This window comes from Protopterus annectens, chromosome 7.part1 (genome assembly GCF_019279795.1).
Source record: "Protopterus annectens isolate FY-2018-M chromosome 7.part1, PAN1.0, whole genome shotgun sequence".
Lineage (NCBI taxonomy): Eukaryota > Metazoa > Chordata > Ceratodontiformes > Protopteridae > Protopterus > Protopterus annectens.
Genome location: NC_056740.1, coordinates 428,968,801 through 428,992,898, shown reverse-complemented (window position 1 = coordinate 428,992,898; position 24,098 = coordinate 428,968,801). Strand labels below are relative to the sequence as shown.

General features: G+C 40.6%; 1 protein-coding gene across 1 annotated transcript in view; it reads right to left on the bottom strand.

The window, feature by feature from the left end:
* NISCH (nischarin) overlaps nt 1–24,098 on the bottom strand; it is a 1,490,316-nt gene that overhangs the window by 889,102 nt on the left and 577,116 nt on the right. The window contains exon 6 of the mRNA XM_044078886.1: nt 13,084–13,179. Within this exon, the coding sequence (XP_043934821.1) occupies nt 13,084–13,179 (96 nt within the window). The remainder of the gene's footprint in view (nt 1–13,083; nt 13,180–24,098) is intronic.

Sequence of the window (24,098 nt, the reverse complement as noted above, 5' to 3'; positions counted from 1 at the left end):
CTTCAAATCCGAAGCAGATGGTCCCAGGAGACTTGGAATACAATGGCTCCGAAATGACGCCAGTGGGATTACAAAAAAACAGGAGGGTACCCGATCTATAGTGGGGCAAACACATCCTTGGTAATGACTTCTGATCCGAAAGGACAGGATCCGAGGAAGCCAATTTATTTTCTGACACCAGCTTTGAGGAAAGAGCAGGCATCAGATCAGATTTCTTCTGCTTTTTCCTAGGAGATTCCATCACTGGATATGAGAATGGGGTTGAGGATCCAGATGGACCTGAATACCTTCCTGAAAGCTCCTACTGTTTAGGTTTTGGGGGTTCAGCCCCAGCTAAAGCTTCAGAGAAGGAGGAAGGTAAGACGCTTTTAAGGATTAACTTGTTTTTCTTGTCAGCAATGACTTGGGATTAAAAGACTTGCAAATTTTGCATCTGTTTGAAGGTGTTCTCAGCCTAGGCAATAGACACAAAGCATGTGTGTCTGAAAGTGGTAATTCTTGACTGCACTGCTGACATTTTTTGAATCCAGAAGGCTTTTCAGACATGTTAACAACAAGCTAGTAAAAGAACAAAACATTTTTTTTTAAACTCGGTAAAGAAAGAAAGAGAGAGAAATACCAAAAATGGTATCAAGAAATACACTTATTTTGTAGAAAAGGGGAAGATAGGTTGACCAACAATGGTAACAAGAAATACACAAAAGTGTAGGAAAGGAAGTAAAGCAGACACTACAACAAAAAAAGTAATATGAAAAACGGTAAAGACATAAAAATGAAAAATAGAATAAAATTGGACTTCTCTCCTAAATAACCACACTAAGCTTGAGAGCTCACAGCGACCATGTCTGAACATGAAAGCAGCAAACGAGACCTGAGATATGTTAGGGGATAGAGCATTATGGGTAATGGAGAAGCCCGAGAGTTTGTTAGTGGCTATGAGTTGAAAATAATGGCAGAGTTGGATCAGAGGATTGATCCGAATCCAGATGTTGAAGAATGAATGAAGAATCCAGATGTTGAAGAATGAATGAAAATTGACAACTTCAGATCATTTTTTTTATTATTATTTTTTTTACATCAAAGGAGGTTAGTGGATTTTCCATGTAGTGCACTGGGGGGGTAACCTGGTCTGTTTATGTTGGGGAAACAGCTGAGATTTCTGAATGTAATTCTATTGGCTGGGGGACTTAATAATCAGTTTATCTTGTTTTTGACTGCCTTTATAAATTCTGCACAACTGAGTGACTCGGCTCATTTATTCAAAATGAAGTAATTTTATTAAATAATCACATATATAAGCTGTTTAAAGTACTGCTGTATCTATATCTCTAAGTTGGTCTGTGGTAGTATTTCATACCATTTAAGTTTGTCTGAGGTAGCAGGTCACTAAAGACACTTTTTACTGTGCTTTTGCACTGGGAGGACTGGGATTGTTCATCTTTTGGCAGATGGTATTTACCTGGTCTATCTGAGCTGGGAACCCACGTATTTTTTTGCATTCTCTGTACTTGATTTGCACTGTACTGACACCTAGACAGGTTCAGACCTACTTGAAATGTATCAACAACAGGCTAGATTCATCGAGCACTAAACTAGCCGTCTCACATTAAGAAGGGCTCTACATTTGGTGTCCTTTGCCAGTGTTCTAGAGCGCTTCTGCTTTAATCCAAGGCATCCAATGCAAAAAAAACAAGAAAATAAGTACATTTTACTTTTTGAACTGTATTTTATTAAATTGCTGCATCATTTGTTTTGTTTTTTTTACTGTTTGTGACTGCTTCATTCTCTACACTTGATTTGCACCTATGCGATACCTAGACAGAACAGACTAGATTCAGACCTGCTGAATCTGGCCCATTACTGATACACCTGAGCACTAAATCAGCCATCTTAAATTAAGAAGGGCTCCCCCCAGCACCCCTGTGGCAGAAGTGTGTGGATCCAGCCTTGTCTGAGCTGGGGGTTGCTGAAGGAAGGTTCGATGTGTGCTTTCCTATTGGCAGATTAGCTTAAAAGTGTTTGAATTTCACCTGTATTTAAGCCTTGCATTTGTGTGCTGCAGGGCACCATACAACAAGGGTTAGTGGTGCCCTGTATAGGCGGAAACGCCTTGAAACTCAATTTTTCCCTACACATCTTTCAATGGAACCCTGCCAAGATTCCCTACTGCACTACAGGTGCACTGAGCAGTGTTGCCACACTATCTTCCATAGCCTTCAATAAAATAAGCACCCTTGTTAGTCTTAGCACCAAAACTGGTCAAACTAGCCTAACTCCATTCTCTAACAGTACATAGAGTAAAAACCTACTACAACGGATGGGCAGTTTCCCATCATTTTACCAGCCAACCTGATTGAAATGGACATTCTGAGGCAATGTAGTAATTGATTCATGTATACTGACAACCACTTACTCCTAAAACAAAAAAATATTTTATGTCAGGGATGTAATTACACTATGAAAATAGAATCAATTCTTGCAACTAACATCAAACTGGGCATAAAACAGGTCGTTAGCATGCACACACACACACACACACACACACACACACACACACACACACACACACACACACACACACACACACCACCTCTTACACAAAATGACGTCACAACACAAACCCACATACACGGAGGTACTCACTAAAAACCTACCAAAAGATAACAGACTTCCAAACGTAAACCGCTTGCACACACTGCTATGCAAACAGAAACCACTACACAAAACACATACACCAGTGTCTCAGCAAATAAGCCCCTAAGGCAAAACACCTCAAAAAGTACAGTTGTCTACACTTACCATAAATGTAGATGTTAGAGTGTATTCACTGTTGCAGTCATCACATTTGGGTTATCCGCCTGCAGGTAGCCCTCATTTGGCCTGAATACCAGAGTCTTAGGATTTCTGCTTCGGATGCTGTCGCCGCTTCCATGACGTCAGGTCGTCAGGGGTATGAAACATGCAGCCAATGCCATTACATCAGTTTTTCTTCTCCCAGATGTCAGGAGCCCCCAAAATAGGAAGCATTTACATGGTATGCAACACCCACAGCAAAAAGCAAATACCAGTGATATAATATATGCCAAACAAACAAGATAGGCAGAAGTAAAGAGAAGTCAGGGGGCTGGAGGGAGGGTAACCAGGACTGCAACAGTGAATACACTCTAACATCTACATTTATGGTAAGTGTACACAACTATACTAGGTTCTTCGTGTTTCACTATTACAGTCATCACATTTGGGTTGATTCCCAAAGCTGAGGATGGGTGGAGGTAGTTAAGAAGCATTAGGGCTGGCAATCAGGCCCTGTAAGACTGCTGTGGCAAATCCAGCTCTGGATTTAGGAAAAGATAGCTAAGTGTTAATGCTTGGTGAAAGTGTGTACAGAGCTCCAGGTTGCAGATTCCAGGATGTCCCTGGTAGGGACTCCCCTGAGAAAAGCTGTAGAGGTTGATGTAGCTCTAGTGGAATGTGTTCTGATCCCCAGTGGGGTAGGGTTCCCATGGTGTTTGTAGTAGAAATGGATGCAATGTGCTATCCATTTAGAAATGGTTTGCTTTGAAATGCCCTTTCCCTCTGCCCCTGGGAAACAATGTTTAAGACCCCTATGTCCTGGGCAATGTACTCCCCGTTTTTGGCATGCAGGGCAAGTTTCCCTCCTAAAGGTGCAAGTACTTGGGCAAGGCTTGGAAGAGTTAAGAATAAGTCATTTTGAGATTTTACCATAGGATGGCAGCTTACTACTCCCTGTTTTGGAGGTGGAAGCACTCCATTGCTTAGATCTGTGCACGCCCTGAGACTGTAGTCTTGGTGGTCTGCTGCCCCTGGGTTTGGACTGAGAAGGTCTGGGTAGGACTGGAAAAGACCAGTTTTTAGAAGGCCAATGCCTACTGAAGCTAGGTGGCTGTACTTGTAAGAAATCTTTAAAAGTTTGCATAGATTTAGCTTTTTCCTCCATCCTTTTGAGGACGACTTCTGCTTTATTGCCAAATAGACGCTCTTGGTTTAATGTTGCATCTAGTAATTTTGCTTTGACATGATCTGGCAAGGTTTGTTCCTTAAGCCAAGCATGCCTTCTAAGAACAGACCCAGTGACAGCAGCCCTGCAAGATGCTTCTAAGGCATCAAAACCACATTGCAAAGTATGCTGACCAACTTGATTAGCAGAATACATCAACTCTTGTAAATTATGTTCTGCACAATCAGGAATCAACATCATTTTCTGTTTAATTAGTTCCATAATATGTTGCTGATGCTTTAACATATGAAACTGGCAATTTAAAGCCCTCATGGCAAGAGTAGCAGAGGTGTAAACCTTCTTACCCATCTGTCTAAAGCCTTAAAATCCATGTCCGAAGGGATAGGATTTTTGGCCATAGTAGCCTTAATGCCTTTAGGTCCCTGGGAAATGGTCTCTGGATCCGCAGTAGGATTCTTAAAGAGGAATTTGTGGGAGTCAGGTACTCTATAGTACCTGTCAGGTTTCCTGGGAGCAGGAGGCAAAGGATCAGGGGTACGTCTGGATTCCAGGAAGATATCATCTACAATTTCCAGAACAGGAGTTATAGCTAGAGGCCTGTGCTGAGGCAAGTTTAAAAATTCCCAGAGTCTCTTTTTGGACTGAGAGTAGTCCTGACTCTCCCAGCGGAAATGGTCCCTAAGGGTATGCAGGGTTTCACCAAAAGAAAAATCTTCTGGTGGGGAAGCAGAGGGAATGGAATCTTCTGCATCAGAATCCTCAGAGGTAGATAAGGGTATGTCCTGGTAATCAGAAGGATCAGAGTTATCAGACTCCTGATCTGAAGAATCAGAAGAAAATTCAGTTCTAGGTCATTTTGAGTGGGAAGGCCGACTTCCCCTAATTAGAGTAATAAGGTCTTCTGCCATTCTAAGCATTTATTTTTTGTGGCATGTGGGCCTGAGAATGTGCTTTGGTCATCAGTTTCTTAGGCGTAGTGCGAACTCTAGGCCTGAGAAATTAGGTATTTTTGGTCTGAAACGAGGTCTGTTTAATATGAAAATCGGAAGGTCTGAATACACCCTCAGAAGTCAGTGTCTGCATAGCGGCTCTGGAACCATACAAGGTAGAGACATCCGCAGGTTCCATAGTCAAAGAAGCATCTCGCGGCATACTCCGAATGGGTCTCAGTAGATGCCTGCGAATCTGTAGAAGCTGCAAAAACAGACCGGCAGACTGACGACTGGCTTAAAGGCAGTTTTGGACCTATGCAGTCTGTCTCTGTCTTTATCCTTACTTTTTTTTCGGAAGATTGGTAGTCTGATAGCTTATTGAAGCCATTTCAGAATATGGAGATCGAGAGCAAAAGAATTTTGAGACAAAAATAGCCCGACAATGAATAGTTTGGGCGTTGAACAAGGCACAAAACTGAAAGCGAGTAACATCATGGTCTGGGCCTAAACAGGTGACGCAGTAAGAATGAAAATTTCTGTGAGGTATTTGCTTTCCACAGGCAAGACAATTATTATTTTTTTTCTGACATCGGTTAGAGCAAGAAAAAAGGATCCCCAACGGGATACTTATTTTTTTAGAAAGCTTCAGGTCTGAAACTCAAAAAGCGAAAATTTCAGGAACGGTTTCTGCTTCGGGCACCACATGGCAAGAAAGACTGATGTAATGGCAGCATGTTTTATACCCCTGACGTCATGGAAGAGGTGACATCATCCGATGAAGAAATCCAAAAACTCTAGTATTCAGGCCAACTGAGGCTACCTGCAGGCGGATAACCCAAAAGTGATGACTGCAACAGTGAAACACGAAGAACATTATAAAGTCTTGGTCATAGGTGATTCCATAGCGAGAGACACAGATTTCCCCCTCACCATGCTGGACAAGGAGAAGGGCATGGTCAGCTGCCTGGATTCATCAAATCATACATGCACTCAAGTACCATCACGACTCTGTCATAGTCAATGTTGGGTTAATGACTTGAGATGTACCTCTACGGACTCTATGAAAAGAGACACGACTCAACTCTCATGTCTGATTATGTAGCCCAGGCAGGTATGACCCTAGCCCTAAGCAGCATTCTACCTTCACCCAGGATGATGCCATAATACAAAAATAGAAAGAGATAGACTTCAACAACTGGCTTAACTTCTTGTGTCAGTCCATAGGTATCCTGCAGCTGTCAAGCAGCCTGGAAAAACATGGCTGACAGGCCACAATGCTTTGCCAGAGATGGGTCTGCATCAGTCTCCTCTAGGCTTTTGTATACTGGCAAAGGTGCTTGCCTCCTCCATAACGCCTTTTTCAGGCAATGTCAAAACAAACTTTCCGACGTAGCAAAATCCACTTGAGACAAACTTAAGGTTCTGCTGCTTAATGCTAGGAGTCTAACCATGAAACTGCACTCCTTGGAAGCACTCCTCACCATGGAAGATGGTGATGTCTGTGCAGTCACTGAGACATGGTTCAAGGCCATAGAGAGCACCCTGGCCGTGCAAGGCTGCAATGCCTTCCACACATTTAGACCTCAAAATGAATGTTAAAGAACCAAAGGTGGAGGTGCATCCATCTTCATTAAAGCCAAGTACACTTCAAAACTGGTCAAACAGTACGACTTTCTCAGACTACTCCATGTCTAAATAACTACAGGCAAAATACCCTACCACATCATTATTACCTATAGGTTCCCCCCATCATGAACCAAGAAAAACATCCCGCCCACCTGGACTTACTGCAGTCACTCACTATACAGCCACCACCTTGGTCATCTTAGATTTCAACTATCCTTCTGTCGACTGCGTGACATACATGAGCATGAACATACTTGCCCAGAGGTTCCTGGACTTTGTCAATACAAATGCTCTGGAACAGACAGTCTGCACCCTAGACACAATATTCACCAACATGGGGGGGGGGGGTTCACTGCGCTCCGCCCTGTGTGATGGCCTCCTTGGTAAGGTCAGACCACAAATTAGTCGGGTTCAAAAGTAACTACTGAACCTGTCACCACCAGAGGAGCAAAAAAACAAAAAAAAAACTTTTCCAAAGCAAATTACAGCCTACTAAGTGATGGTATAAAATGTTTTATACCCCCTGCAATCACCGAAAAAGACTCATCTGTAACTGACCAGATTAAAAATGGGTCCTCCCGAAAAAACAAGCCACCCTGGTGCACCTCAAGTATAAACAGGTTATATAACAAAAGGAAGAAACTCTAAGAACAAGAGGGAGCTGACTCAGCAAAGGAAGAATTCTCTCCACAGCTTCAATAAGCAAATCAGAAATCTTGCAAAGCCCTCTAAAGTTAATTACAAAGCTAAAATAGCATCCCTAGCTAATGATAATCATTATGCATTCTTTAACGGGTCAATGTCAAAGGATCAAAATTCATAACATCGAACCTCTGATCTGTGAAGACCAGATGATTGAAGTTGTGAAATATCGAACTTTGTGAAAGGAGACCAATGTACAATGCACAATAGGAAATTTACTGTTGTCTTCACTGTAGCAATCTCAGAGTTGGTACATTTAAGTAGCAGGGGGGGCTTGCCCTCCTGCAAAAACGTGAAAGAAGACCTTTTACCCATTAGTTTTTTAATGTTCAATATTTCACAACATTGATCATCTGGTCTTCGATGATTAGAGGTTCAATGTTGTGAAAATTCGATCCTTTAAAGTAGACCCTCATTAACTACATCTAAATATCTAAGAGGGAATGCCAGGCTATGTGCAGAACTGGCTGTAGATGGAACCACTCATACTATACTGGAAGATATTGCCAACCTGCCAGGTGACAGATTTGACGCAAACTTCATCTCCCTGTCCCCACCACCCATATCCCAAAGAATACCCGACACCAGTCCTCTGCCTGGTATCTCTAGGGTTCAGGTCAAATCTGTGCTCTCCAAAGCCAAAAACACAGCCTCAATGGGACCAGATAACATCCCAGGTTGTTTAAGCAATATAAATATAGGATGTATTAGACCCACTTGGCATTCTCTAACTGTAGTCTGAGAACTGGCTCTGTTCCAGCTGCGTGAACAGCAACAGTAATCCCCTTGCACAAACGGGGCCATCAGCTGAACCTGAGAACTACAGACCTGTAAGTCTACCCAGACATCTGCAAGGCCATGGAAAGAATCATCACGGACCTTGGCAACAAGGCTACAGGGAATCTTCAAACTCTAGACCCAACCCAGTGTGGCTTTGTTGAGGGTAGATCATGCTTATAAAACCTAGTAGACTTCTTTGAGAAAAAGTCACCAAAGCCCTGGATGAAGGCAAGATAGTGCATACTGCCTATCTTGACCTAGCCAAAGCTTTTGACACAATCCCCCACTCAGATAACATAAAGAAACTCTTCCAGTTGGGGATTAACCCCTCATTGGATGGACAGCCAACTGGATCACCGACAGAGCACATTATCAAAGCTGGTGATTCCACATCTAACAGTAGACCCATCATCAGTGACGTACCACAAGGATCTGTGCTGGGCCCTTCACTGTTTGGAATCTATTTCTCAGAAGTCCAGGCTAAAGTAGATTGGCTTACCAAGTTTGCTGATTGCAAACTGGGTGCAATCACTGAGTTCCCCAACTATGTTAACATATTATAGGAGGGGTTAACACAGACAAATGACTGGTGCTAAAGCCATGGCCTAAAACTAAACTCAAAAAAGTGCATTATTATTCCATTTAACATGACCCCATCAGCCTAACTAGCTTGATCTGCAAGGCCATGGAATGGATTATCATGGACCTCATTAACAAGGACATTGGTAACCTCCAAACAAACAAGCCCACACAGTTTGGCTTCATCAAGAAGAGGTCATGTCTGTTAAATTTGGTCGACTTCTTTGAGACAGTCACCAAAGGCATGGACAAGGGGAAGACTGTGCACACCACCTATGCTGACTTGGCCCAAAGCCTTCAACCCTATTCCCCACTCTGGCATAACAGATTAAGTCTCACAACCATGCATCAATCCATATGTTATCAGATGGGTAGCAAATTGGCTCAATGACAGAACTCACCTAATAAAAATAGCAGAAGCCACCTCAAGCAGTAGATCAGTAACTAGCAGCATAGCCCAGGGATCGGTCTTGGGGTCTCTGTTATTTGGGATATACTTCTCTGAGGTGCAGGCCAAAACCAGTGGGCTATGGGTGACTAAGTCTGCAGATGACTGCAAGATGGGCACTGTCATCAATTCCCATAGTGATGCGGACATCCTCCAAGAGTGTCTCACTCAGACAAATGACTGCTGCCAGAAACATGGCCTCAAGCAAAAGCACATGCAGCAGCTGGAGAAACCACAGAGGTTCCTCACCAGGAGAATCCAGGGCCTCAAAAATCTAACATACAAAGATGGGCTAAAAGCCGTATCCCTCTACTCAGTTTCATAAAGATTTCTCAGAGATGACTTCTGTTTGGTATACAAGGACCCCGCCCTGATGGGACTGTTGCATATCCACAAGCCAAGCTCTACTTGAGTAACCCCACACACGTGGCCTCAACCTGGTCAGTCACATCAATAGGACTTGTTGGTAGGACAGATAATTGTCCCACAGACCCCCTTTTCCACGTCAAGCAGAGTACCTCTTTACCCTTTAAGCGCAACCTGGACAACTGGATGAGAAACAGAAAATACATCCCTTGGATTCCATCTGTGTCCCTGCTGGTCAGGGGCATCAGGTGATGACTTGTCTAAACATGGGCTAAACTCTTGGCTAGGCTTAAAGGGACCTCAAGGCTAATAGCCTAGTAACTTCCTATGATCCTATTTAGCAAAACAGAATTTGCTAATTACAATACTGACAAGCAGCCTCCTAAGTTCAAACCCAGTGGTGCGAAATCTGGGATCACAGGCAGACAGCAATCTGAACTTTGACCACAATGTTTCCACTGTGGTACGGAAAGCCTTCTATGCTGCAAATCTCATAAGTAAGACTAAGGGCTCACAACCAGGTCAAAGGATGTTATAACTCCACTGTACTCAACCCTCATCAGACCATTAATACATTAAAATGCTCCCTTCTGCATGTATGTCACCAGATACCTGCAGCAGGTGGAGAGACCACAGAGGTTTCTCACTAAGAAAATAGAAGGCCTCCAAACCATGACTTGCGTGGATAGACTCAAAGCTCTATCACTGTACTCTGTATCATATAAGCTGCTGAAACGCGACTTGTGCCTGGCCGACAGAGAAATCTCTGACCCTGCCCTGATGGAAATGCTGCACATCCGCAAGTCAAATGGAACAAGGGTCACTTGCACTAGGGATCTTACCCTGGCTTGTGACATTAACTGAACATGCTGGAGAGACAGATAATCTCCAAGAGACTGCCGCTACTCTGGAACAAACTTACAATTCATGAGAAGCAGAGCTCCTCAGTGATCCTATTCAAGTGGAAACTGGACAAATGGATGAGAGACCGTAAATTCACCCCAGGGGTGACACCTATGTCCCTCATGGACAGGGTTAGTCAGTGTTTATCACAGACTCGCTCTAGAAATCATGCCCATCTAACCAAGGACAATTGAGGCAACTCGGGACTAACATAGCTATGCTTGTAAATCCTCTAGGACTGCTAGCCTAGTATCTCCTATGAACCTATGTAAAGAACAGAAAGCAGACTCCTTTTATATGATGTGGGAGCGTCCAGCTACTACACCTGTTTGCTTGAAGGTATACACTGCCACATTATACACAATTCTACCCCCACTATTCTACCCACACAGGCAGTCTGGCCTTTTGGTTGCTAGGTTTTAATAACATGAGTGCATTTCTAATAAATTTTACTTCTACCATGACTACGAACATTTTAATGATAATATTCAAACACTGGAAACCTAGTCATACTGGAACAGAGAAGCTGCTCTTCAACTACAAGAAGGTAAAACAAATCTAGAAAATAAGTAAAATATACTTCAGTCTGTGTTCTTGCTTTGTTAGGAAAGCATGACATCTTAACTCTAGATTTGTTAATCTGAAATGTAAAATGTAGTAATTAGGCAAGATGTAAATATTGACTTATTTCTGTATTGTATTGTACATTTATTATTTTTTTTCAGTAAAGTGTAATAGTGAAAGGAGAAGAGTTTAATACTGAAATGTTCTTCCCCAGCACAGTTCACAAGTGTGGTATGATGTATCTTTTCTAAGTCTTGGTTATTCCCCCTGGGGTGGAGATTTCTGTTAAATTGCCTTGCAGTGAAAGAATTCCTGGTAAATGTGGATGAAACATTAGTTTCACTGAGAACCATATTTCTGTCCTTCCAAATACATAAATTCCAGAAAACAAAAATATTACGTTTTCTCAATATATTCTCCAACCCTGACACCACTTGGCATATGGGGGGCTTATTAGAATAAGTAAATAACACTTGTGTGTAAACAAAATTACACTGCTGATAAACTTCTAGCCTCCACTAGGTATTTATTCATAGGTTCAGGGTGCTTGAAAAGTCTCTGGGTCAGGAACCTCCAGCATGTTTTGTTTAAGGTTTAGATCTATTGAGGCCTTTCCAGTTGTTGCAGATGTTACATACCAAATGGGGCATTGTATTCTATAATGGGTCTAATGAGGATGTGGGACAATTGGCACCAAGCACCTGTTTCTAAGTAGATGCCAAACAACTTGTCACTTGTCTGGAGCTGGATTTGGAGTTGGCTACTTTTACAGTGTGGGTTCTATCAAGAGTGAGACTTCTACAAAGACTGTGTATCACAACATGCAATTTCCACAAAGTTACCCATTGTTTAAAGCTATGTATCCCATTATTTTATGGTCACTATACTCCAGTGCCTCTTTTTCAGTTAGTGATTTCACTTGCCTCTTCTGCTTCCTAGCCATCTTACAGCATGGAAGAGATGGACACTAATCCACAGAAGAATGTGACGAAAGCTTAGACTGAAAAGAACCTCTTTTAGGGGATCTGATTTCACTGCCTCCTCCACATCCTGGCCACCAAGAGGAGGGAAGAGCTGGTCACTAACCAGGACGAAGTGGGAAAGTGGGCAGGAGTCTTACTGTTGCAGGGATGTTATATTCTGAGCATCTACAGTTCTACCAAAAAATACTCACACAGCTGTACTATGTTCATCATACGGCAGAAATTTCTCTGAACCCCACGAGTCATTAAAATCACTGTATATGCTTCACGCCTGACATGAAGTCTCAATACCCTCAGAACATTCCTCTGAGCACTGCCTTTTTCCTAAACCCTTCTCTTCTGCAGACTTCAATATCATTAAGGACGACCATGCAAAGGATCGCGGTAGAGCTGCTACTGGTCGAGCTTCAGTAACACACAACTACAGAGGCCCTTCGTGGACTTGCGAAATGAAGCATTATGCTTTGTTTTCAGCAGTAACTGTGTGGCAGTTTGCACAAAGAACTAGAGCACTTGGCTGTTAATGAGCTGCTTAATGTGCACAGAGTACACAGTTTGATTCTTTCCACCTTCATTTGCCTACCGTGTCACAAAAAGTACATAAACCTGACAGTGTTCCCAGATCATTCCTGAAAAGGGGAGACTGAGTCCAATGGGTTTACCCTATCAAAAAACAGGTTAAACAACTATGTTGCAATGACTACAACAAGGAGTTGCAGAGATTAAAGAACTCAGGTCTGTGGTAGCAACTGCACTCCATAAATCAAATAAGACAGAAGGATGATTAATATTGTTTTAAAAAGAAAGTGTTTCCTACAAAAGTGGGTACGGTAATTTTTAGGTGGCTATGTTATACATTAAGGTAATCTCATTTCTAAAAAATGTACCTCAAACAAGTTCCTGATGCAGCAGTTTTTTTGTAAAGCAACAAAAGAGCGAACTAATCTTCACAAGTGCTACACACGCAACTAATCAGCTAACGTATAAAACGATTTCACTTAAAATGTCAATTTACTGACTAAAATGAAAAACTCTATCCATTTACTTCTAAACATCAGCTGCTACTAAAGAACTTGAGAAAAATCTGGTAACTTGAGTGGTAAAGAGAAAAATGTGAAGATTTGGAAATCGTTCACTTGGGAGAAGTGCGGCGATGATCCTGCTTACAACAGAAAATGATTAAGGGCAGGCCGACAAAATGAACCTTGTGCACCCACTTACCTCAACTTGAAGCAGTGATTTAAATATGGACAAATCAAAGGGAAGTAGCTGTTCCTCGATGGTGCTACTACCAACGCGTCCCCTGGTTCCGGTTATCTATAATAAAAATTTAAAAAAAAAGTAAAAGAAAAATCAAATCACAAAAGAAACTGAAAGCTTTGTCAGCACTAACAAGAACTATGTCAGAGTCCAAATCATTTGCAATATTGCATTACAGTACCATAGTGAAATTACAAAAATCACAAAGTGTAAAATACAAAATATATATATCTACATTACAAGCTCAAGGTTTCAAAACTTCAAACTGCAGACAGTCGATACCATAAGATTGAAGTTTTGAAATCTGAAATTGTAATAAAAAAAATAAAAGCAAAAAAAAAATGTTTTACGTTTTAGCAGAGCCCCCCCACACACCCTGCTAAGTAAATATACCAACTCCGAGATCGCACTACAGTGAGGAAAACGGTAAATTTCCTGTTCTGCCTTGTACGGTGATCTCCATTCAAAGTTTCAAAACTTCTGTCTTGCGGTCTCCACCACCTGCAGTTTGAAGTTTTGAAAATTCAAGCTTGTGAAGGGAATCCATATATATATATATATATATATATATATATATATATATATATATATATATATATATATATATAGATATATATATATATATATATATATATATATGTATTTACTAGGGATTGTACAAAGCCTTGTCTGAATAAACTATGAAAGTAAAATGGGCATTAAAATGCAAAATAAATAAATATACATGCATACATTAAACAAGAGCTCACTGTTTGAGAACATTATCATGCCTAAAACTTGCAAACTCTCATGTGAAAGTGAGGACCACGTCTAGTTTATCTACTTGCCTTCCTACTAAATAAACTGCAAATCAAGTATCAAGAGTCCTGTAAACATCTTATCCAGCTTTCCAGGGTAGTAGACACTGAAAATGGCTTTGAGCCCAAAGGACAGTCTTGTGTACACAGTGCTGGGACAGTAAATGCTGGAATGGTAGCCAGACACAGTCATGAAGATACACAGCAGTGCACTATTTTATTGGCTTGTGTACGTGTATTATCTTATTCAAAAATAATATACCAAAAGGCATAATACTGCACAGAAAATGTTGTAATGCTAGAATTTATTTTTAATTTATTTATTTTTTTTGCAATGCTAGAATGTGGAAATTAAAATACCTACCTCCCTGAGATCCACGTTACCGTTCATTTCCAAGTTTAACTACAAGTGAGTGATACCGTTTGTTGACTAGCTGTGTAATGGGATGCAGTGTACATGAGTAGTCCGCGTATGCAATTAGTAGGTTATTTTGAGTTCAACATTGTAAAGTTTTAAGATTTTGACATTTCAGAATTTTACATTCAGTACTATCAGTATACCACTACTATAAAACTCACTGATATTTAGAGTTAGTGCATGCATATTACTTGTGTATGCGTTTATATGTTTATAAGCATACACATGTGTGTGTGCGCGCGCATGTGTGGGTGTGTGCATGTGTAACGCACACACACACACACACACCTACCTACACAGTGTTACTTAGGGTATTCTTTTTGCCAAACTATGAAGTCAATGGGGTCAGCTTTGTACATATATATATATATATATATATATATATATATATATATACACACACACAGACATATACATAGGTTCATAGGTAGGTACTAGGCTATTGGCCCTAGGGCCTATATAAGCCTAGCCGAAGGTACCCTTGCTTTCGCCACCCAAGAAAATTATTTTCCTGTGCCACTGTCGAGCAGAGCCACAGAAGTGATCCCTGGGGAAATTTCCTATCTCCCATCCAATCATCAAGATTTTTCATGAAGAGTGCTAATGAGGAGCTTTGCTTGATATAAATAGGTAGTTTGTTCCAGAGTATGAGAAGTCTCTGGGACAGGAATCTATCCCTCCAGCATGTTCTGTTTATTGTGGTGACGAGGTTTAGGTCCCTAGAGCGTGTAGCTCGTAGGGATTGGGATTTCTTAAAGTGGAGCATATCTAAAAGCTCTGGGTTTGACATTGCTTTGTGTGTTAGGCAGAGATCGCCTCTGTGTAGGTGATACGTAACGGAGTAAAGCTGCAGTTTTTTGAGACTGTCTGCGTAGGGCATCTGTTTGAGGCCAGCAATCCTCTTTGTGAGGTATTTCTGTGGCCTTTCCAGTTGTTGTAGATGTCTTGTGAGGTACATACCAAAAGGAGCGTTGTACTGTATACTGGGTCTAATGAGTGATGAGTAGAGGGGAACAATGACCTCTTTTTTTCTGGATGAGAATCCTTTTGTGATGAGGTGAGCCACGTAGAAGGATTACCTGACCACTGTGGCAATGTGATTATCAAAGGAGAGACTACTGTCCACCTGTGTCCCAAAGTCTCATCACATTTTCGGCGTTAAGTCGACTACTAGCTATGTGGTAGTTCATGGGTACAGAGTTTATACCAAAGGGGATGACAATACACTTTTTGGCATTGAGCTTCAGGCCATGGCTTTGACACCAGGCATCTGTCTCAGTCAGGCCCTTTTGTAGTATGTCCACATCATCAGGAGTTTCGATTATGGCTCCTAGTTTGCAGTCATCTGCAAACTTTGTTAGCCTGTACTTGAGAAGTAGATTCCAAACAGGAGAGGACCCAGGACTGAACCCTGTGGTACTCCACTTTTCACTGGTGTGAAGTCAGATTTGGAGTCTGCTGCCTTCACAGTGTGGGTTCTGTCCATGAGCCAAATTGGCAACCCATCTTGTGACATAGGGATTTATACCTAGTTTAGTGAGCTTATCTATAATTCCAGAGTGGGGGATGGTGTCAAAAGCCTTGGCGAGATCTAGATAAGCTGTGTGAACCACCTTACCCTCATCTATGGCTTTGGTGACTGCTTCAAAGTCGTCAATCAGGTTTAGGAGACATGATCTGCCTTTTACAAATCCGAACTGGGTAGGGTCCAGAGTTTGGATTTACCAATGTCTTTGTTTATGAGTTCCATGATGATACGTTCCATGGTTTTGCAGACCAGGCTCGTCAGGCTAATGGGGTGGTAGTTGCCAGGGTCCGTCGTGGCTCCTCCTTTGTGGAGTGGGATAACCGTCACGGTGCGCCATTCAGTGGGCACAAAGCCTGAAGTGAGGCTATGACTGAACATGGTACATAGGTAGGGAGCCAGCTCATTCTGTAGTTCATGTAGAACGCAGCCTGGAATATTGTCAGGTCCCATGGATGCTGTGTTCTTGGCTTTGGAGAGTGTGTTTTTTACCTGTGCAGCCATGATTACAGGAACTTTGCATTCTTCCGGTATAGAGCTGGGCCCTCTAGGGGGTGAGAGGGCGGTAAAGTTAGCACTGAACCTATCTGTCAAGATATTGGCAATAACAGTTGGTTCTGTATATTTAGTGCCATTGTGCTGCAACTCAGAGCAGATCTGAGTGTTGCTATTGAGAATGCTTTGTGGTTGTCTTTAGAGTCGGTGGTAATTTTGTTTTCATAACTAGCTTTGGAGGATTTTATGAGGGCTCTCAGCTTCTTACTGAGGTTGACCAGGGCATTCCTCCAGTCATGGGATTTTACACTTTTTTGCAACAGTTTCTTTCTTCTGTTGTAGAGTTTGTTTATGGCAGAGGACCACCAGATTGGCTTCCTTTTTTTGGAGGATAGCATCTTGGTTCTATTAAGGATAGCATGATTCAAGCACTCGTGTAAGTGCTTATAAAGTGCATTTGTGTAGGATTCAGCAGTCATACCTCTATTGTCCGTCTGCATGGGTGTCATGAAGTTTGCCACTTCTGTCTTAAGAAGTGTGAAATTGGCTTTGGAGATGTCTTTTACAGTGGTTTCCCTAATTGGGGGTGGGAGCGGGATGTGGATGTCTAGGGCGATTAGCTTGTGGTCGGATCTGACCATCGAGGAATTGACCTCAGGTGTGGAACACCGGTTGCTCATGTTGGTAATGACCAGGTCTAGGATATTGCTGCCCCTTGTGGAGGTGTGAATAAGTTGATCCAAGGCGTTGGAATTTATGAATTCCAGAAAACGTTGAGCAACAGAGTTGGTACATGAGTAGTTTTCACAGTTAATGGTGGGGTAGTTGAAATCGCCCGTTATTAGGGTGTTAGGTTGTACCCTAATACTTTCCAGTGTATCAAGAAATGAAGAGTGGGAATCCTGGGACATGGTGGGGGGTCTGTAGCAAGCTACAATTTGGATTGCGGTCTTGCCCAGAGTTAGTTGCACTTGGATAATCTCAGATGCATTATGCTGTTCAACTAGCCTGGAGGTGTTGATATCCTTAATGAATATGGACACGCCTCCACTTTAGTGCTTCGTTCTGGGTTAGGTGTCTGAAAGGTGTGGTATGAATTATAGCCTGGTAATGCAGGGGTGCTCTCTGGAGCTTTGGATCAGGTCTCTGTCACTGCACAGATGTCGATGTTCTCCATTTTAAGAAGTGCTTCGATTGAGTGCATTTTGAGGTTTAGACTTCTAGCATCGAGTAGCATTACCCTCAGATTTTGCTTGCTTGCTTGTACCTGTTACGGTGGTGAATTTGTCATTTGAACCTTGCCTAAAAAAGGCACTATAGGGGTGGCAAGAGCCTTAGCCAGTATCCGGAATCCCAAGGGCGACAGGTGCAAGTCATCTCTGGCAAAGCATCGTGGTCTGTCGATCATGTCGTCCCAGGCAGACAAATACTGGATCCCCTTAGAATGACACTAGAAGCTTAGACAATTGTTAAAGTCAAACATTTTGTCTTTGTACTGTGGCATCATTCTGGGTGATGGTAGGATGCTACTCAGGGCCAGGGTCATACCTGCTTGGGCTACAAGATCGGAGAGCTCCTCCATGTCTGTTTTCATGTAGTCCAGGGAGGTACATCTCAGGTCATTCACACCAACATGGACAATGACAGTGTCACATTTGTACTTTTTGTGGAGTGACCTGAGTGTATGCGTTATGTGGCAGATACTGGCACCTAACAGGCAGGTGACAGTAACTTTCTCCTTGTTTAGCCTGGTGAGTGGAACATCAGTGTGCCTGACTATAGAGTCACCTATGACTAGAGTGTTGGGTATGTTGTTATGCCTTATGGGCTGTGGTTGAGTGGCACACTGAGTTTGTGGGCTATGTGTCATTTGGGTTGTGTTGGGGGATGGAGTTTGCTTGTGTTTCTGCTTTGGAGGTCTCTAATGCTTGGGCAGGTTTTTATTGAGAGCCTCCGCGAATGTAAGTGTGCGTTTTGTGTTTCCATGTGTGTGTTTTGGTGGTGTAGGTTTCCAGGGACTATGTGATGAGTGTGGTGTGGTGCAAGTGTTTACCTTCTCCTCTTGACTGTCTAGTCCAGTCTTGGGTGAAGAGAGCTTTGCTTCCAGTTTGGCTATATAAGTGCATCTCTCACAAGCTGTAGTGCTGGGTGGTAGGAGGAGAGGGTGTTCTGTGTACAAGAGGCAATTGCTGCATTGCCCCAAGATGCCCAGATTCATCAGGTAGACAGGAGAAAACACCGGGAGCTAACCCTTAGACATGCCTGGAGAGGTGCTTATTTATTAAGTACTAAAAACTGCTTTCCACTAGACAAGTGAGGAAAGTTGAGTGCTGTAGTAATTTGCAACTTATTTAGTGCTTACAATGAGTTCTGAACAAGTGCTGAGTTCAAAGAAACAGATTTGATTGCTGAAACTAGAAAACTGGCTAGTTCTAAGAAACAAAATTAAGCTAGTAGGCTTCCCTCCAATACAGAAAGGCTTGGGGCCTCAAAAGCCTACAAACAGTCTAGACCACTTACAGGAAAGGCAGGAAACGAGCTTAATTTTTTTTTCTTCTTTACCAGATGCTCTGTTTGTACACAGTAGGAGTGCCTGAAATCAGAATATGATCTCACTGCACTCAGTTGAGTGAGCAAATGAGATGGGCACAGAAGGGGTATCCAAACACAAACTTACAAGAGGGGCGGGCAGTTTCAAAGCCACCAAGATTAACACCAAAACAAAAACAGGGAGGGTGGGTGGGGAACTAACTGACAAAACAGAGTCAAAACTTCTAGTTCAGTCAATATTCAATGTAACACAAATAAATAAATTTAAATGCCGTATTATTTGAAAAATATGCAGATAAAAGGTACTTAAATTCTCTTATACATCCAGTTGAATACAGCTAGATCTTAGCCGGCCAAAGCTGAAGCTTTAAGCAGAAAATATTCCTAAATGTACCACTTAAATAGGCTGTGTGTGTGTGTGTGTGTGTGTGTGTGTGTGTGTGTGTGTAATATATATATATATATATATATATATACATATATATACATACATATATATATATATACACACACACATATGCACACACACACGCACGCACACACAATGCACACACACGCGCACACACATGCACACACGCATGCACACACACACACACACATATATATATATATATATATATATATATATATATATATATATATATATGTGTGTGGATCTACTGACTTTGACTGAATGATGGACGGAATGGAAAGTTGACCACCACTTTCGCTTTTTTATATTGGAGCAAGTGTTCCAAGATATGAGGGGAGGTCCCTGGGGTGACATCTTGGAAGAAAGAGAACTGCGTTGGCAGTTCCATTTGAATGCTACCACCTACCCAGGTTTAAATGAGAGCTTATCTATTTCTAGTGTCCTTAGATTGAAGTCATATCTTGTATAAAACTGTCCATAGTTTTTTTTAGAGGCAACTATTTTGACAATACTTGTTTATATATTTAGATTTTCAATATATATTTAGATGTTTTATGCATGTCCTATATGTTTGAAAGGAATTTTCTTATGTTTTAATATTAAAAGTGCTATAAAGTTTTATATGCTGGTTTTTTTAAGAAAGAAAATTCTTAATTGCTGCTTAATCATGTGATTAAGTGGAGAGGTATAATGGGATGGTGGTGTTTTTGTTCATTTTTTTCTGAAGAAGTAACTGGTTTATGAAAGCGCTCAGTCCTGGTGTTTGGATTAAAATTTCATGTTTTATATCTACCTTCGCCTTTTCTTTGGACTGCTTTGTTGCTAGTTTATTGGAGATACATTTTTCATCTTTCTTGGATTACTACTACTTCTTCTTTCGGCTTTTCCCAGTTAGGGGTCGCCACAGCGGATCACCTGTCCGCTCATGATTGGCAGTGGAGTTTTACAGTGTTGAGTTGCCAGCTCGGCGTCCAACCTTCCACAGAAGGCACACACATGCACGCTCTCACACCTAGAGCCAATTTAGAGTATCCACTCTGCCTACAGCATGTCTTTGAGATGTGGGAGGAAACCGGAGCACCCGGAGGAAACCCACGTAACTTCAGGGAGGACATGCAGACTCCACACAGAAGGCACCCCAGCCGAGGATCGAACCGGAGAACCTTTTGCTGTGAGGTGGCAATGCTAACTGCTGCACCACCGTGGCTGCCCCTTTCTTTGGTTACTGATATCAATAAAGTATACTGAACATAAAAAGAGTTTAAAAGATAGCAGGGATCACTACACAATCTCGACATTTTGAAGTAACGAATTTCAAAATCTCGAGACTATGCAGCCAGAACCCCTAAATACCCTAAAGACCAGAAGTGCGAAATTCAAAATCCCAATGTTCGGAGATACTGAAGTAGCGCTTCTGGTGCTGCGGTCTTTTGATGGACAGGTGGAAGTTTAGGTAAATATCTATGTGCAAGTGTGTTGGTTAGGGGCTTTAGTGTGTGTCAGTGTGTGTTGTGACTGTGATGTGCACGTGTGAAGGTCTGTAAAATGTGCGGATGTGAGTTTCCCTTGTGCGATCTCAGAGTTAGTATATTTAAGTAGGGGGGGTGTGGGGGGCTTCCCCCCGCTTATCTGTAGTGTAGGATGATATGTATGATTGTGTGGGGAAGTGGTGTGTTATATGTTCGGAATTTTGAATTTCATGCTTATGATCTTTCAGCATTTAGAGGTTTCGGCTATATAGTCTCGAGATTTTGAAATTTGATATTTCAAACTTTCGAGATTATGTAGTGAACTCAAAATAGCATATTCAATGTGTTAAGGGACAGGATTTCAACTGGGGTTTAAGAGAAATGCGCTTATTGATACCTGGTGACCTACCTGCATCTAATCGTATTATCCATTCTTATTCACATTTCTCAGTAAAATTCCTAAAGTTACGCCCTCTAATATTAGCAGCCAGGTTTTCGAACAGCAAAAGTTTAAAACTCTGTTTCTCTCCTTTTTCAGTAACATGTTTGTACACTTCCTATTCTTCACGTCATTAAGATGTTCTAAAATGTAATTAGATGCTTTATATGTATGAGTTTTATTGACGTGTTTGTTTTACTACTGGTCTTTGACGTGCGCTGCAGTGCGTACTGTACCAACTTGTGAGTTTTTTTTCTTGAGTAATTCAGAAACTAGCAAGCATGTTGGAGGCGGAGAGAGAAAGCTGCACCTAAGGCTGTCTGAAGGGCAGTACATTAGTGTACAATATATTTATGAACTCTGGGTCTGGGGAGCAACTCAGAAGGACTGTAATTGGAGCTAAATAGACTAAATGACAGGCCCTCCAGAGGGTATCCTTAAAGGGAAAGGACCTCACTGTTCAATGGAGAAGCAAGTTGGCCTTGTTTCTGCCTTCGTAGAAGGTGAAACTGTCTTGTTGTTCCCTGTGGCTTGTATTGGGGAAAGAGCTGCCCTGCTGCCTAGAGATCTCTCTGCCACAGTGCCGTTTAAAAAGGCGCATCGCATCTAAGTGTAAATAAGCTTGCTGCACTTGTTATTTATGTTGGACTGCAAACTGATTTGTTGAATAAGCACTGCATTTCTTTTTGAAACTCATTTATTTGTCAGTAAATGTGATTTTTAAGTCACAAAACATATATATATATATATATATATATATATATATATATATATATATATACATACATATATATATATATATACATATATATATATATATATATATATATATATACACACAGACACACATCTATATCTATCTATATATATATACACATCTATATATATATACACACACATATCTATATCTATATCTATCTATATATATATATATATATATATATATATATACACACACACACACACATATATCTATATCTATCTATATATCTATCTATATATACATATATATCTATATCTATCTATATATACATATATATCTATATCTATATATATATCTATATATATATCTATATATATATATCTATATATATATATCTATATATATATATATCTATATATATCTATATATATATATATATATATATATATATATATATATATACACACACTGAAAAAACTCAAATTCAACGAAGAACTAAAACTATATCCAAAAAACTTGGTAAAAATCAGAATTATCCAATAGCAATGTCGAAAAAACACACTGAGAGCCAGTAATTAGCGCTTTCATCCAATTTAATATGTTGGACTTCTTCAGAACAACATACAATTACAATACAATCCTGTATATATAACCAAAGTAATGGTGAAATGACAAGTCCTACTGTAGACCAATTAGTAAATATAACTCATGAATTATGTAATAAGAATCCTGTTGAATCAAGACATTCCACTAACTGAATTATGTATAATGTATTTAGAACCCTGTTCAAAAGTAAACAAAGCCTACCACTAGTAAATATGTAGTTAGTTGTGCCATTTCAAAAAACATTTAATGTTTAAACTTTCATTTAGTCCAGGTGGGGCATTAGCATTTAACCTTAGTTGCCATCTTAATTCTTTAACCTCCAATAAAGTATTTCTATCCCCAAAAAACATATGAACATAATGAAGCACAATGAATTTAAATCCTGTAGACAAAGGACATATATGACTGTGTTTAGCTAGGGCATTACTAAAATCACATTTTCTTATAGCCGCAATGCTCCTTGATTCTTGTAGACAGCTTGGATTGTTTTACCAATATAAAATGCTGAACACAATGTGCAGATAGCTGCATAAACAACATTGTCTGAATTGCAGTCAAAATATGTAGTATAATGTATTTTAAAATTATTATGTTTAAAAGTATATGAGGCACCTGTAAGAATATTCTTACAGGCAACGCATTTTCCACTAGCAAACATCCCTTTATTACTGTGAATGACAGGGGGTGTAACAATAAATTGAGTGTCTCTATTTTCAAATAGAGAACGTAAAGATTTAAATTTTTATGTGTAAAACAGGACCTAGCCCTAATTTGTTGTCAACCTCCTGGCTGGAGGTAAGAATATCCCAGTTATTATAAAACACTTTCTTAATAGCTATAGAGTCCCTGCAAATAGGAACTGGGAAACTAGTCAATCTATCTATAGAGTTATGTGTAGAAAGAGAGAGTCCTGAATTATGTATTTGAGAAACGTACTGAGAGGTGCAGGACAAGGGAGTAGTCCGTGATTCAAACATAGTATTGGTTATATCATTTATAATGTTACTACACTCATTGGTCACAAGGGGAGTAGTCTGTATTTCATTCATACTACTGGTTGTATTTTCTTCGGAGAGAAACCTTTTAAAAGAATAGGAGGATAATTAGTGTGCCTTAAAAAGACTACATCTATAACAATAGAATTCAGTAAATCAGTAGGGTAACCTCTCTCTATAAGAAAGGAACTAAAAACATCACATTCATGCAGAAAAACATTATCATCAGAAATAATCCTAGACAATCTGATGTACACTCTAGCCATATTAACTTTCATAAATAGAGGATGCATACTGCAGAAATGTAAATAATTATTTCTGAAAGTCTTTTTCCTAAATATAGTAGAGTTCCAAGTTAAAGAATTTGTATCAATAGAAATAAGTACATCTAAAAAGTTAATTTGCTTCCCAAAAGCTGAAATCTTAAACTTTAGAAATGGAATACTATCAGATGAGGAATTAATAAATGTAAACAAATCAGACTCACATCCCTTCCATACAAAAAAGAGGTCATTAATGTAGCGGTACAGAAGAATATTATTAAAACCAGGTAAATATCATTTGCAG